At 40.2% G+C, this 13,595-nt stretch overlaps 1 protein-coding gene across 1 annotated transcript in view; it reads left to right on the forward strand.

Moving 5' to 3' along the window:
- COL28A1 (collagen type XXVIII alpha 1 chain) overlaps nt 1-13,595 on the forward strand; it is a 182,446-nt gene that overhangs the window by 83,078 nt on the left and 85,773 nt on the right. The window contains exons 21-25 of the mRNA XM_070368820.1: nt 593-664; nt 5,450-5,518; nt 6,137-6,205; nt 10,754-10,822; nt 11,036-11,104. Coding sequence (XP_070224921.1) covers nt 593-664; nt 5,450-5,518; nt 6,137-6,205; nt 10,754-10,822; nt 11,036-11,104 — 348 coding nt within the window. The remainder of the gene's footprint in view (nt 1-592; nt 665-5,449; nt 5,519-6,136; nt 6,206-10,753; nt 10,823-11,035; nt 11,105-13,595) is intronic.

Here is a 13,595-nt window from a genome sequence, read left to right on the forward strand (position 1 = left end):
AACCACTACTTAAACAGACCAAGAGGGCAAAAGACCTGTAAAGTCAAATCAAAGTCTCCAAGGAAAGATACTGAACACAGAGTTTGCTGCTGCTGCTGCTGTTGCTGCTAAGTCGCTTCAGTCGTGTCCGACTCTGTGCGACCCCATAGACGGCAGCCCACCAGGTTCCCCCGTCCCTGGGATTCTCCAGGCAAGAACACCGGAGTGGGTTGCCATTTCCTTCTCCAATGCAGGAAAGTGAAAAGTGAAAGTGAAGTTGCTCAGTCGTGTCCGGCTCTTAGCGACCCCATGGACTGCAGCCTACCAGGTTCCTCCATCCATGGCATTTTCCAGGCAAGAGTACTGAAGTGGGGTGCCATTGCCTTCTCCTAGGAAGTGTTAAATCACACTGAGTAAATGGTGCAGTCTGGACAGTTTTGAAGTCATGTAATCTACACAAGAACATCGACAGACCCTGTGCAACTGAGCTGGGCTTGGGGAACATGACTTTGAAGTTGGTATGCACTGAGAGTCTGGCCATGACGTAGTTGCTATAAGATGGAGGTGGATATATTATAAAACAACTGTACTTCTTTATAATTCTTTTTGTCAGGGAGATGAAGGAAAGAAAGGGAGCAAAGGAAATCAAGGACAGAAAGGGTCTCAGGGGCCCGGAGGGCCAAAGGTATGTACCATAAATTCTTATTTATGCTTTGGGGAGATTGTTCTTGTGTCTGGTTTTAATGGAATCTTAGATCTCCATTGTTTCCTTCTTAAGAAATACAAAACCAAAGCCTCCAAAATGAAAAAGGCTTTAGAAAACATACTATTCCAGACCATTACAAAATGGGATAAAGAGATTGTATAAAACATGTGATCTTCATTGGAATATTGATGCTGCTAGGAGAGAATCTGTGTGTTAGTGTTCTTTATTAACAACCAAATATTCCATAGTTGGGATACATTAAGACCATAGGAGATATCAATTCTCTATCACCTTGCTTTGCTGAACAAGAACAAAAAAGTCCCAGACTGAGAGGCAATGCGGGGAGGATGTAGAGTGGGGCTTCAGAAGGGATGAGAGGGGGATTCTCACCCTGCTGCACCCCAGAACTTTTGGAGATCAGTCACTTTAATCATGGAAATAATCATGGTAACAGTGTCTATTTCACAGGGTTGTTGTGATGACTTTAAGGAATGACTAAAGCACTTATCATGGTTCCAGGTACATTGTTAGTGTTCAGCACGTGGAATTATTCAGAGAGCAAAAAATCAGCACAATGAAGTGGAAAGTAGGGCATATATGTCCTGATAAACTGCCTGAGACAGGGTGCTGAGAAAAAAGTAAGGAAACTGCGAAGCAAGCAAACAGGCACGTGTCCTAACTTAGCAGGAGAGAATATTGAGGTCATCTGGATGCAGCAAACAAAAACTGCACACCTGAGAGAGTTAAGGGCTCCAGGAAGATGCTAATTGTAGGAAAGAAACAGGGAGTAAGTTCAAGGACCAGAGGATTAAAGATCAACTTTAAAACAAATAGGCCCCCCAGAAGATACACACAGATACAAAGCAAAGCATCCCCTACATGCCAGTGATTCTTAAACTTCCATGTCATCATTATTGCCTGGGAGCTTGTTACAAAGTCATATTTCATGGTGCCATCACAAGAAGTCTGGATTTAGTATGTAGGTGGGACCCAAGAATCTGCATTTCCTAAATAACTACCTCCTGCTGCAGGAAGTTCAAGGAGCACACAATGAGAAAAGCCATTATATAGGAAATATATTGTATTAACAACAGTGATTACTCTTCATGTCTTAGTTATACTGACTCAACATGAATATTTTCTTGCATTTTGAAATAAGGCTTTTCCTGATAAAGAATTGCCATATTGTAAAACATACTCACACTTTATAATAAGGGTCTTTAAAAAAATTTGTATACTTTCCATGTATACAATTTTATATTTAAAAGTAATTGGCTTCTTTAGACATATAGATGACTAGCAGGCACTTGAAAAGATGCTCAACATTACTAATTATTAGAGATATGCAAATCAAAACTATACTGAGGTACCACGTCACACCAGTCAGAATGGTCATCGTTAAAAAGTCTACAAATAACAAATGCTGGAGAGGGTGAAGAAAAGGGGACCCTCCTACAGTCTCAGTGGGAATGAAAGTTGTTGCAGTCAGTACAGAGAACGGGGTGGAAGTTCCTCAGAAAACTAAGAGAACAACCGTATGATCAGTAATCCCTTTTCTGGGCATACACCTGAACAAAACTATGATTCAAAAAGACACACGCACCCCTATGTTCATAGCACCACTATTCACAATAGACCAAACACGGAAATAATCTAAATGTCCATCAACAGACTGATGGAAGAAGAATAAGATGTGGGATAAATACACAATGGGCTCCTACTCAGCCATAGAAAACAATGGAATAATGGCATCTGCAGCAACATGGATGGATCTAGAGATTATCATACTAAGTGAAGTAAGTCAGAAAGATAAATGCCATGTATCCCTTATATGCTAAATCTAAAATGCGGCACAAATAAACCTGTCTATAGAGCAGAAGCAGACTCACAGACATAGAGGACAGGCACGGTTGTTAAGGGGGAGAGGGGTGGTGACGGACAGACCGAGAGTTTGGGGTTAGCGATGAAAACTATTACGTATAGAATGGATAAACAACAAGGTCCTCCTTTATAGTTCAGGGGACTATTAATATATTCAATATCCTATGATAAACCACAATGGAAAAGAATATAAGTAAAGAACATCTATATGGGTGTAAGTGAGTCACTTTGCTGTACAGCAGAGATTGGCACAACATTGTAAATCAAGTATACTTCAATAAAAAAATTTAAAAAATTTTAAAGTAATTGGCTTCTTTTTATTAAAAAAAGTAGAATAAATTAATTCTAGACACATAATTTCACTTAACCTGGTTTTAGTGAAAATTTTAACAGGTTAATGGGACTGAATAGGGTGGTTATCTGTTGCCAGAATCCTGGCCATGTCCTGTGCCACTCACATACAGGTTTGGATTAAGGACTGGCACATACATGCCTTGGCATCATCTGGCCCCAGAAGGCCAGTGTGTTCAGCCCATTTGGTCATACGGGTAACCAGAACAGCAGGAGGCCTCAGCTGTGAAGATGGACCGGGCCCAGGGCAGGGGTCATTACCAGTGAGTCCTCGCAATGGAGTCCTTCCTGGAGGAGCAGGATTACATAGTTCATTCTCTAAGACATGCTAAGTTGCTCAGTCATGTCTGACTCTCTGAGACCCTATGGACTGTAGCCTGCCAGGCCCCTCTGTCCATAGGATTCTCCAGGCATGAATACTGGAGTGGGTTTCCATGCCCTCCTCCAGGGGATCTGCCCAACCCAGGGATCAAATCCATGTCTCTCATGTCTTCTGTATTGGCAGGTGAGTTCTTTACCACTAGCACCACCTAGGCGCAGAAGGCAATGGCACCCCACTCCAGTACTTTTGCCTGGAAAATCCCACGGATGGAGGAGCCTGGTAGGCTGTAGTCCACGGGGTCGCTGAGTCAGACACGACAGAGTGACTTCACTTTCCCTTTTCACTTTCATGCATCGGAGAAGGAAATGGCAACCCACTGCAGTGTTCTTGCCTGGAGAATCCCAGGGACGGAGGAGCCTGTTGGGCTGCCGTCTATGGGGTCGCACAGAGTCAGACACGACTGAAGCGACTTAGCAGCAGCAGCAGCACCACCACCACCTAGGAAACCCTCTCTAAAGGCAAGAGGAGGCAAATTTTTTGGTAAAGGTACAGGGAGCAAATATTTTAGGCTTTTTGGTTCAAGAAGCAAATTGAGGATATTATGGAGGCACCTATATAGCAATCATTTAAAAACGTGAAAGCCATTTTTAGTCCTGGGGGTACAAAAACAGGCAACAGGCAGGATCTGGCACCTACTCTATATCAGTAGTTTCTAAACTGCTTGATTACAAATCCTTACTAATAAAAAAAAAAATTGACCATGATGCAATCTATGTTTGCTTATTGGGTTTTCAATTCTAATTTTTATTCATAAACTATTATATGAACATACATTATGAGATTTACATAAATGATTGAAATTTTAAAAGATGAGATAAAAGTACAGAGTGTAGTCCTGATAAATTTTTCTAATATCTCAAATGTGTTATTTTGAACACTTCATGGGGTGTGTGACCCTCTTTTAAAGATAATTGCTTTACCGGAGATTATCATACTAAGAAAAGCCAGAAAGAGAAAGACAAACACCATATGATATCACTTACATGTAGAATCTAAAATATGACACAAATGAATCTATCTAAAGACAGAAACAGACTCACAGACATAACAGACTTGTGGTGCCAACGGGGAGTGGGCTAGAGGAGGAGTGCTCTGGGAGCCGGGGATTAGCCAGTGCAAACTGTGATATTTAGAATGGATAAAATACAAGGTCCTACCACAAAGTGAAAGTCAAAGTCGCTCAGTCGTCTCTAACTCTTTGAGACCCCATGGACTATAGCCTGCCAGGTTGCTCTGTCCATGGAATTCTCCAGGCCAGAATACTGGAGTGGGTAGTCATTCCCTTCTCCAGGGGATCTGCCCAACCCAGGGACTGAACCCAGGTCTCCCACATTGCAGGCGGATTCTTAACCATCTGAGCCACCAAAGCACAGGGAACGATATTCAATATCCTGTGATAAATCATAATGGAAAAGAACATGAACATTTATATATGGTATACGTGAATCATATAGACATGTTATACACGGTTCAGCTATACGTGAATCACTTCTCTGTATAGTAAAAATTAACACCACATTAAAACATACCTCAATAAAATAAGTTAAAAAGACAGACAATTGCTTTGCATAGTGTTTCAAAGTACAGTAGTAGTACCTATATCAGAATCACCAGAGGTGCCTTATAAAAATTCATATTAATTTTTTTTTTACCATAAACTAACTACTTCTAAAAAGGGACATGAGATACCATACAATGGAAGACTGATACAATGTGGAGCATAAAATTCAAAGGAAAAAGTTGTAAACTAAAAAAAACATTATTTGCCTATCACATGTACCTTAAAACTTACACTAAAGGTATTTGCTATAACTGAATAAATATTTCCCTCTGAGCTTCCTGGCGTACAAACACAAAAATGAATCACCACGCATTGCATGATTTTTGTTACCTAATAAAAGGATGCACAAGAGATAGAAATTTCCTATTACTAAGGAATTAACTGAATTTATTTATTATAGGGAGTGAAATCTTAATTATTAATAACTTTAGTAGTGGCTTAACAAAGATGCTCAAGTATTTTCATGTGGTTTGTGAAACAGGTCACAATACTTTAAAATGCTGGAAATATATTTCTATATTTTTCTTAATATAATTCCATATATCATTTCCTTGTTTGAAATGTAATGAGTATTTTGTTCTGTTTTTAGGGTGATCCAGGAATTATGGGCCCTGTTGGGATGCCTGGAATATCAATTCCTGGACCACCTGGACCAAAAGTATGCATTCTTGGGGATATATTTTTCTTTTACTTGGATTTTTTGGAAGTTGGAGTGGGGAAAAGATTCATAAAATCAGTGAAAGAATTTTAGCTTTGGAAAAACCCAAAGATATTATATAGCTCAACCCTGCCATTTCATGATTAAGCAGATGGAGGGCCAGCAGCAAATTTAAGACTAGAAACCAGGTTTTCTGCTCCTGGTCTTCTGCTCCTTATCACTCTACTTTGAACTACCTTCCTTAAATGCTAGCCTTAATGCATGTAAGAATTTATTGCATTTGTTCAGAATAATCTGCTAATCAGAAAGTCTGGCAGAAAAGAAATCCACTCAGATGTAAGAGCATTCCCAGACATTTTCACAGTCTAAATATTTGTGTCTAGAGAGCCACCTATTATTTCAGCTCTTCTCTGAAAAGCTTAGTAGTCTTTACTGACAGTTTTTATTTGCTTAAGATTTGAAACTCTTCTCAAATATATTAGAAGGATGTACTCTCTCAGAATCTGATTCTAAGAGATTAAGCTCTTTATAATTGGGCAATGGCTTTTTATGCCCTGAGCCATGATGGTTTCTCATAAAACCTAAAGTCTGAAACTGAAAATTATTTGACATGTGCAGGGAGACAGAGGTGGACCTGGGATGCCTGGATTTAAAGGAGAACCTGGAATTGCTATTCGAGGACCAAAGGTATCCTTTATTCATGTTCTTTTATTGCAATAAAAAATGAAAGCAGATTTAATGCATCATAAGTTATGACTGAGATTGTTCTACTTAGAGTCTCTACACTGATGAACTGAGATATAAGAATATATTATTCCCCCTTTAAAAAATCAAGCCAGCAGATCATTTATTTTTCATAAATGTGGAGGATGATAGCTCCTCTGGTAAAATGCTTGCTGACTAAACAGCTGATTGAAAATGCTCTTTTTCTTTCTGTAATGTCTATAATATGATATTATATGGCCTCTGGCCTCCTTCATTTACATATTAATGGCCAATGCATCTCTTCTGCAAAACACTGTCCAAAGAGTTCATGTTTAGAAACTTTATTGAATTAGATTTCCCTGCTTGTTGTCCATCTTTCAGAGTTATTTTAAATGAAAATGCAAATAATGATGAGAGAAGACAGTTTTAAGTAATCATCACTATTTTTCCCATGGCAACAAAGTACCATTTCCCTCCTCACATAAAACCTAGCCTTACACAGAGAAATGCTACTTTCCAAATGTCAACAAGCACATCCCTGTTTATGAGGACAGGCTTCAGGGCTCCATAATCAGCGCTCATTAAATTAGTAGCATGTTGTTATGTAGCTTTGAAGCTGGCTTTATCAAATTGTCTATTCTCAATGAAAGGGTTCAAGTACTGACACCAGTGACTTTCAAACTTCAAAAAAGAAAACTTAGACCATCTTTACATATAATTCAAAGCCTATTATATACTAACATAAGTTGTAGTGATTCCTCTTAAAGCAAGAGGTAGGATGCTGACCTCCGCTGTTCTTAATCACTTTGAGAGTTGTCCTTGCTAGAGTGCTATCTTCTGGCTTACTGGGGACAGAAGACGTTTCTGGGATATTTTCAAGCTAAAACAGAGAATGTCCTGGGAAAATCATAAGAAGATGGTCACCCTACTGCCCAGACTCTGAGGCACATAGGAACCCAAGCTATATAAAAGACTCTACAGAAACCCAAGTTATGTATGACTCAAGGAGAAAATTCCAAACTTCCAAACGCTAAAACTACAGGCATGGCCTCAGTCAAGAACATTTGGGTGACAATTTTCATACTGTTTGATAGCTTCCTGAATCTGTGCAACCCTAGGTCCATGATGCAAGGTTATTTCTTTCTACTTACACTGTTCTTTACAAGAGAAGCAACATCTAAATGTATGCTGCTGCTGCTGCTAAGTCGCTTCAGTCGTGTCTGACCCTGTGCGACCCCATAGACGGCAGCCCACCAGGCTCCCCCGTCCCTGGGATTCTCCAGGCAAGAACACCAGAGTGGGTTGCCATTTCCTTCTCCAATGCATGAAAGTGAAAAGTGAAAGTGAAGTCGCTCAGTCGTGTCCGACTCTTGGCAACCCTGTGGACTACAGCCCACCAGGCCCTCCGTCCATGGGGTTTTCCAGGCAAGAATACTGGAGTGGGGTGCCATTGCCTTTTCCATCTAAATGCATAGTTGATGTTTATAACCTCTAACCGTTTTCTACTGATCATTATTGGTGATGGTATTTAGAGTTATTTGCCTTTTCACTCCAGTCATTTTTCTAATTCCTTGGTCTCTAGTGATTACTTGTTCTGCCATTTTCCCCTAATAGATTGTTTTTAAGTTCGTGGAGGGTTAGCTGATAAAAATTTTAGCACATTAATTCAGTTTTATGTATTTCTTCAGGGACCACCCAGATTTTTTTTAAAGCTCATTTTGAAACACCTGATTAAGATTTCTACCCTAATTTCTGTTGAATGAGAGAGACACTTCAAAGAGAATCACTCTGCAAAACATTTTCTTGAATCCAGTGCAGAAAAACCAAGTGGCAAAATTCCATCCATGAAACTATCAAGAGGTGTCCAAAATAAAAATCTGAGCAAGAACACTGCCCTTTCCCTACCCGCTGTTAGCATAAGAATTAACAAGTTAACTGAAATTTCTGCAGGAGACAGGACACAGATCTCTAGGAAAAAAATGTTCCTAAACCATGGATGTTTCAATGGCTTTCCCTGCAGTGTGGGGGCCAGAGGATAAACAGTAACAGCTGCTGATAATTTGTTATAGGCTTGGAATTTAGGAATGAAAATGGAAAGTGAATTTTGATTCCAATTTCTTTTTAAATTTCAACTTAACCAGGGGGAAGTTACTGCTTTGTTTTGCGGCTGGCCTGCTCCTTGTGTAAGCACGCAGAGAAATGGGCATCTTATTTGGGGACCTGTCCCCATAGGAAATGCTTAGTGCTTCAACCTTGCACATAATTGGAATAGTATAATAAACTGCTTCTCAGATATGACCAGTTCCTTAGTGGGGAAGCCACCAGAATTCAGTGCTCCAGAATAATTTGTTTTTTGCTTTGTCATACATCTTTAAGAGATCATCTTGGATTTCTGTTGATGTGCATTAAGTACATAGTGCATTCTAAACAGTGCATTAATAGTGCATTTTTATAAGTGGCCACATGTTTTCTGAAGACCATTCTTAAGATGGTTAACCATACGAGGCCACAGTCTCTTTGTCTTAATAGGAAATGACAGCTGTTGTATTCATGATTTTCAAAATCCATTTAACTTTCTTTTGGCATAAAAAAATCTTTCCCCAGTTATTTATTTATAGGAGTAAAATCAGAAACCATTTTTGGGAATTAGATTTGGGGCAACACTTTGGCTTGGAATAACGCAGCTTGATTTCAGCATTTGCTTACATATAAGACAAATATTAGGAATCTGACTACTTTTTCCAATCTTGGAAAACACATGTCTATTATTAGAGTTTCTTTAATGATGTGGCAAACATAAATATTTTATTTTTATTTTTAAATTATTTTTTAAAATTTATTTTTTATTTTATTTTATTTTTATTATTTTTTTTAACTTTACAATATTGTATCGGTTTTGCCATGTATCAAAATGAATCCACCACAGGTATACATGTGTTCCCTATCCTGAACCCTCCTCCCTCCTCCCTCCCCATACCATCCCTCTGGGCCGTCCCAGTGCACTAGCCCCAAGCATCCAGTATCGTGCATCAAACCTGGACTGGTGACTCATTTCATATACGATATTATACATGTTTCAATGCCATTCTCCCAAATCATCCTACCCTCTCCCTCTCCCACAGAGTCCAAAAGACTGTTCTATACATCAGTGTCTCTTTTGCTGTCTCGTATACGGGGTTATTGTTAACATCTTTCTAAATTCCATATATATGCGTTAGTATACTCTATTAGTGTTTTTCTTTCTGGCTTACTTCACTCTGTATAATAGGCTCCAGTTTCATCCACCTCGTTAGAACTGATTCAAATGTATTCTTTTTAATGGCTGAGTAATACTCCATTGTGTATATGTACTACTGCTTTTTTATCCATTCATCGGAGGCTTTTACTTTACAATATTGTAGTGGTTTTTGCCATACATTGATGTGAATCAGCCCTGGGTGTACATGTGTTCCCCATCCTGAACCCCCCTCCCACCTCCCTCCCCATCCTATCCCTCAGGGTCATCCCAGTGCACCAGCGCTGAGCACCCTGTCTCATGCATCAAACCTGGACTGGTGATCTGTTTCACATATGATAACAGACAAAACATAAATATTTTAAATCATGAACAGCTCTTTATCAAAATAATTGATGTGAATTGACAAATGCCACTGTAAGAGTTATCACAGCAACAAAATGGGATGTGGGATGTAAAGAAATGTTTTAAATATAAGTGCAATAGGTTTACGATGAATAAATCTTCTTTGGTAAGAGTCTTCTTCATTTTTCCTTCGTTCCATTTTATTCTGGCCAGAAATTTCTCTGAGTTTCATTGGTACAGAGAACTCTTGTTCAAAGGGCAATAATCCTCCTTCCTTATCCTCTATATAAGAGGACAGTATTACTACTAAGTTTCTGATGCCCAAAGTCATCATGGTAAAGCAGTATTTATCACTTTTTCCTAGTTCTCAGGATATGAACCACTAACTCTGTGTCCTATTCTTTTATAAAGTGTTTTTTAAAAATTAATCTGTTTTTCATTTTTATTTGAGCTTTTATTCCTCACTTAATTTGGGCCTCACTGAGGAAGATAATAGATGTAACATAATAATAGGTAACACACACTATCTTATTTTATACTTAAAATTTTGTTCATATTCTTCTCTACTCTTCTCACATGGTGCCGACTAAATTTTCTCATTTTATAATTGCCCTTATTTTATGATGCACTAACGTTTTATAATTTTTAAAATTAAAATATCAGCAACTAGCTCTTTTCTAACCCCCATGAAATGTTTCCTATGCAGGACTTTGTAGTAGTTCATATATACTCCTTACACTCATTCCACTCATCATTTGCTTCCCATAACAGAAATGGGAAAGACTTACAAGGAGATAAGAAGTTGCCATATTTCCTTCTAAAAATTCTCAGACCATTCCTCTGCCCTTATCAAATCTGCCTTTGGTGTGCTGAGTTGGTACTGAGCTTAAGTTTTGCCAGCTGTTTCATAGTTTAGGCTCATGATATCTCCTGTGTTGGAATTCACACAGGGTGCCCAAGGCCCGCAGGGACCAGTGGGTGCTCCAGGACTCAAAGGTGACGGCTATCCTGGTGTGCCCGTAAGTGTGGACGCTGCTGTTATCTCCTCCCTCCCTCCCTCTCTTCCTCCTGTCTCTTTCCTTTCCTTCCTCTCATCCCTCCCTCCTTTTCTTCTTTTCCCCTCCCTCCCTTCCCTTCTTTTCCTTTCTCTTTTCTCCTCGCTCCCTCCCTTCCCTGCCTGAACCCTGCACACAGCAAGGTTGCTCCCTCTCCTCCTTATTATGTCATCTCAGGGCCCTCGAGGAATCCCAGGACCTCCTGGATCAAGGGGATTACCTGGAGTTGGAGACACTGGAGCAAAGGTAGGCGACAGTAGCCTTTAAAAATGTACCTGTAGTTAAGAGGTTTGGTAAAAGTGAACATCTTTACCGGACCTGAGAGAAGAGGAGAGGCGTCTAAAGAACTGATGAAGTTATTCATCCTCATCTATGGACTCTCCAGAGCCTTGCGCTCACTTAAACATGCAGATTAACCCTATGGTTTTTGTCTTCTGTTTCCTTGCTAGCAACCCTTGCATTCGTTTGCTGCTTTGTCTTCCGGTCGCAAGAACAGACTTTGGTTCAGGCCCCTGCCCTCTCTGGTCATGCTCCTGCCTAGATGCTCTCATACCATCCCATGGCACTAACCACCGTCCACGCACTGATGGCCTCCAAATGTCTATCTTCTTGCCTCGAAGCCCTGGTCTCACACACCTAGTTTCTTACCAGACATCTCCTCTTAGATCTCTCACAGACATCTCTAACCTAATAACTCAAATAAAGCCTTTGATTTTCACTCCATCAGCCTGAAAGTGGTGCTGCTCATACTCCTTGCTAATGCCACAATACCTAAATCATTCTTGGTCCTCCTTTCCCTCTCTTCCCTCCACATCTAGTCCTATGGCAAATCTGTCAGTTCTACCTTCAAAATTATATCTCGCCTCTGGCTACTTGTCTCCTGCTGCATCTCCCAAGGAGATCACCACTATCTCACCAGGGCTGTGAAAACAACTTCTCCATTGGCCTTCTCTCCTCCACCTCTGCCCTTCTATTACACGGCAGGCAAGTTGATCTTTTAAAGCCAGAGATTAGACCACACCCCTTTCCTTCTGAAGAAAACTCTCTGGTGGCTTCTCTTTGTTTGTTTGTTTGTTTTTTAATTTTATTTTATTTTTAAATTTTACAATATTGTATTGGTTTTGCCATATATCGAAATGAATCCGCCACAGGTATACATGTGTTCCCCATCCTGAACCCTCCTCCCTCCTCCCTCCCCATACCATCCCTCTGGGTTGTCCCATCACACCAGCCCCAAGCATCCAGTATTGTGCATCGAACCTGGACTGGCGACTCGTTCCATATATGATATTATACATATTTCAATGCCATTCTCCCAAATCATCCCACCCTCACCCTCTCCCACAGAGTCCAAAAGATTGTTCTATACATCAGTGTCTCTTTTGCTGTCTCATATATAGGGTTATTGTTACCATCTTTCTAAATTCCACATATATGCGTTAGTATACTGTATTGGTGTTTTTCTTTCTGGCTTACTTCACTCTGTATAATAGGCTCCAGTTTCATCCACCTCATTAGAACTGATTCAAATGCATTCTTTTTAATGGCTGAGTAATACTGCATTGTGTATATGTACCACAGCTTTCTTATCCATTCATCTGCTGATGGACATCTAGGTTGCTTCCATGTCCTGGCTATTATAAACAGTGCTGCGATGAACATTGGGATACGCATGTCTCTTTCAATTCTGGTTTCCTCAGTGTGTATGCCCAGCAGTGGGATTGCTGGATCATAAGGCAGTTCTATTTCCAGTTTTTTAAGGAATCTCCACACTGTTCTCCATAGTGGCTGTACTAGTTTGCATTCCCACCAACAGTGTAAGAGGGTTCCCTTTTCTCCACACCCTCTCCAGCATTTATTGCTTGTAGACTTTTGGATCACAGCCATTCTGACTGGTGTGAAATGGTACCTCATAGTGGTTTTGATTTGCATTTCTCTGATAATGAGTGATGTTGAGCATCTTTTCATGTGTTTGTTAGCCATCTGTATGTCTTCTTTGGAGAAATGTCTATTTAGTTCTTTGGCCCATTTTTTAATTGGACCATTTATTTTTCTGGAATTGAGCTGTAGGAGTTGCTTGTATATTTTTGAGATTAGTTGTTTGTCAGTTGCTTCCTTTGCTATTATTTTCTCCCATTCTGAAGGCTGTCTTTTCACCTTGCTTATAGTTTCCTTTGTTGTGCAGGAGCTTTTAAGTTTAATTAGATCCCATTTGTTTATTTTTGCTTTTATTTCCACTGTGCTGGGAGGTGGGTCACAGAGGCTCCTGCTGTGATGTATGTCGGAGAGTGTTCTGTGGTGGCTTCTCTTTGCACAGAGAGCACGCTGCACCCACTTTCCGTGTTCTCTGGGACCCTTTGTAACCTGGGCCGCAGCACCTGTCCTTTGCTCCCTTGCTGCCTGCCTCCCACCACACTGACCTGGCCTCCTTTCGCTCACTCCTGCTTCCAGACCTTGACTTTGTCAGGCTGGCTCATTCTTAAGGTCTCAAATCTGACCTCCTTCTCCACCTATACAAAAGGCCATTCTTTCCTCTCCCTCCCTCCCCTACCACAATCATATCCCCTGGTGTATTTCCTCCAAGGCATGCATCATTTCTGAAATCAACTTCCTTATTTCCTGCTCTGCATATTTCACAAGGGTATCAATTTTCCTGAAGGCCAGCTCTTTGTTGTACTAAATTCTTGATTCCAAAACTAGGCTTGCCACCCAAAAGGAACTCTTTAATGTGTTGAAT

The sequence above is a fragment of the Bos mutus genome, chromosome 4, assembly GCF_027580195.1.
Source record: "Bos mutus isolate GX-2022 chromosome 4, NWIPB_WYAK_1.1, whole genome shotgun sequence".
Taxonomy (NCBI): Eukaryota; Metazoa; Chordata; class Mammalia; order Artiodactyla; family Bovidae; genus Bos; species Bos mutus.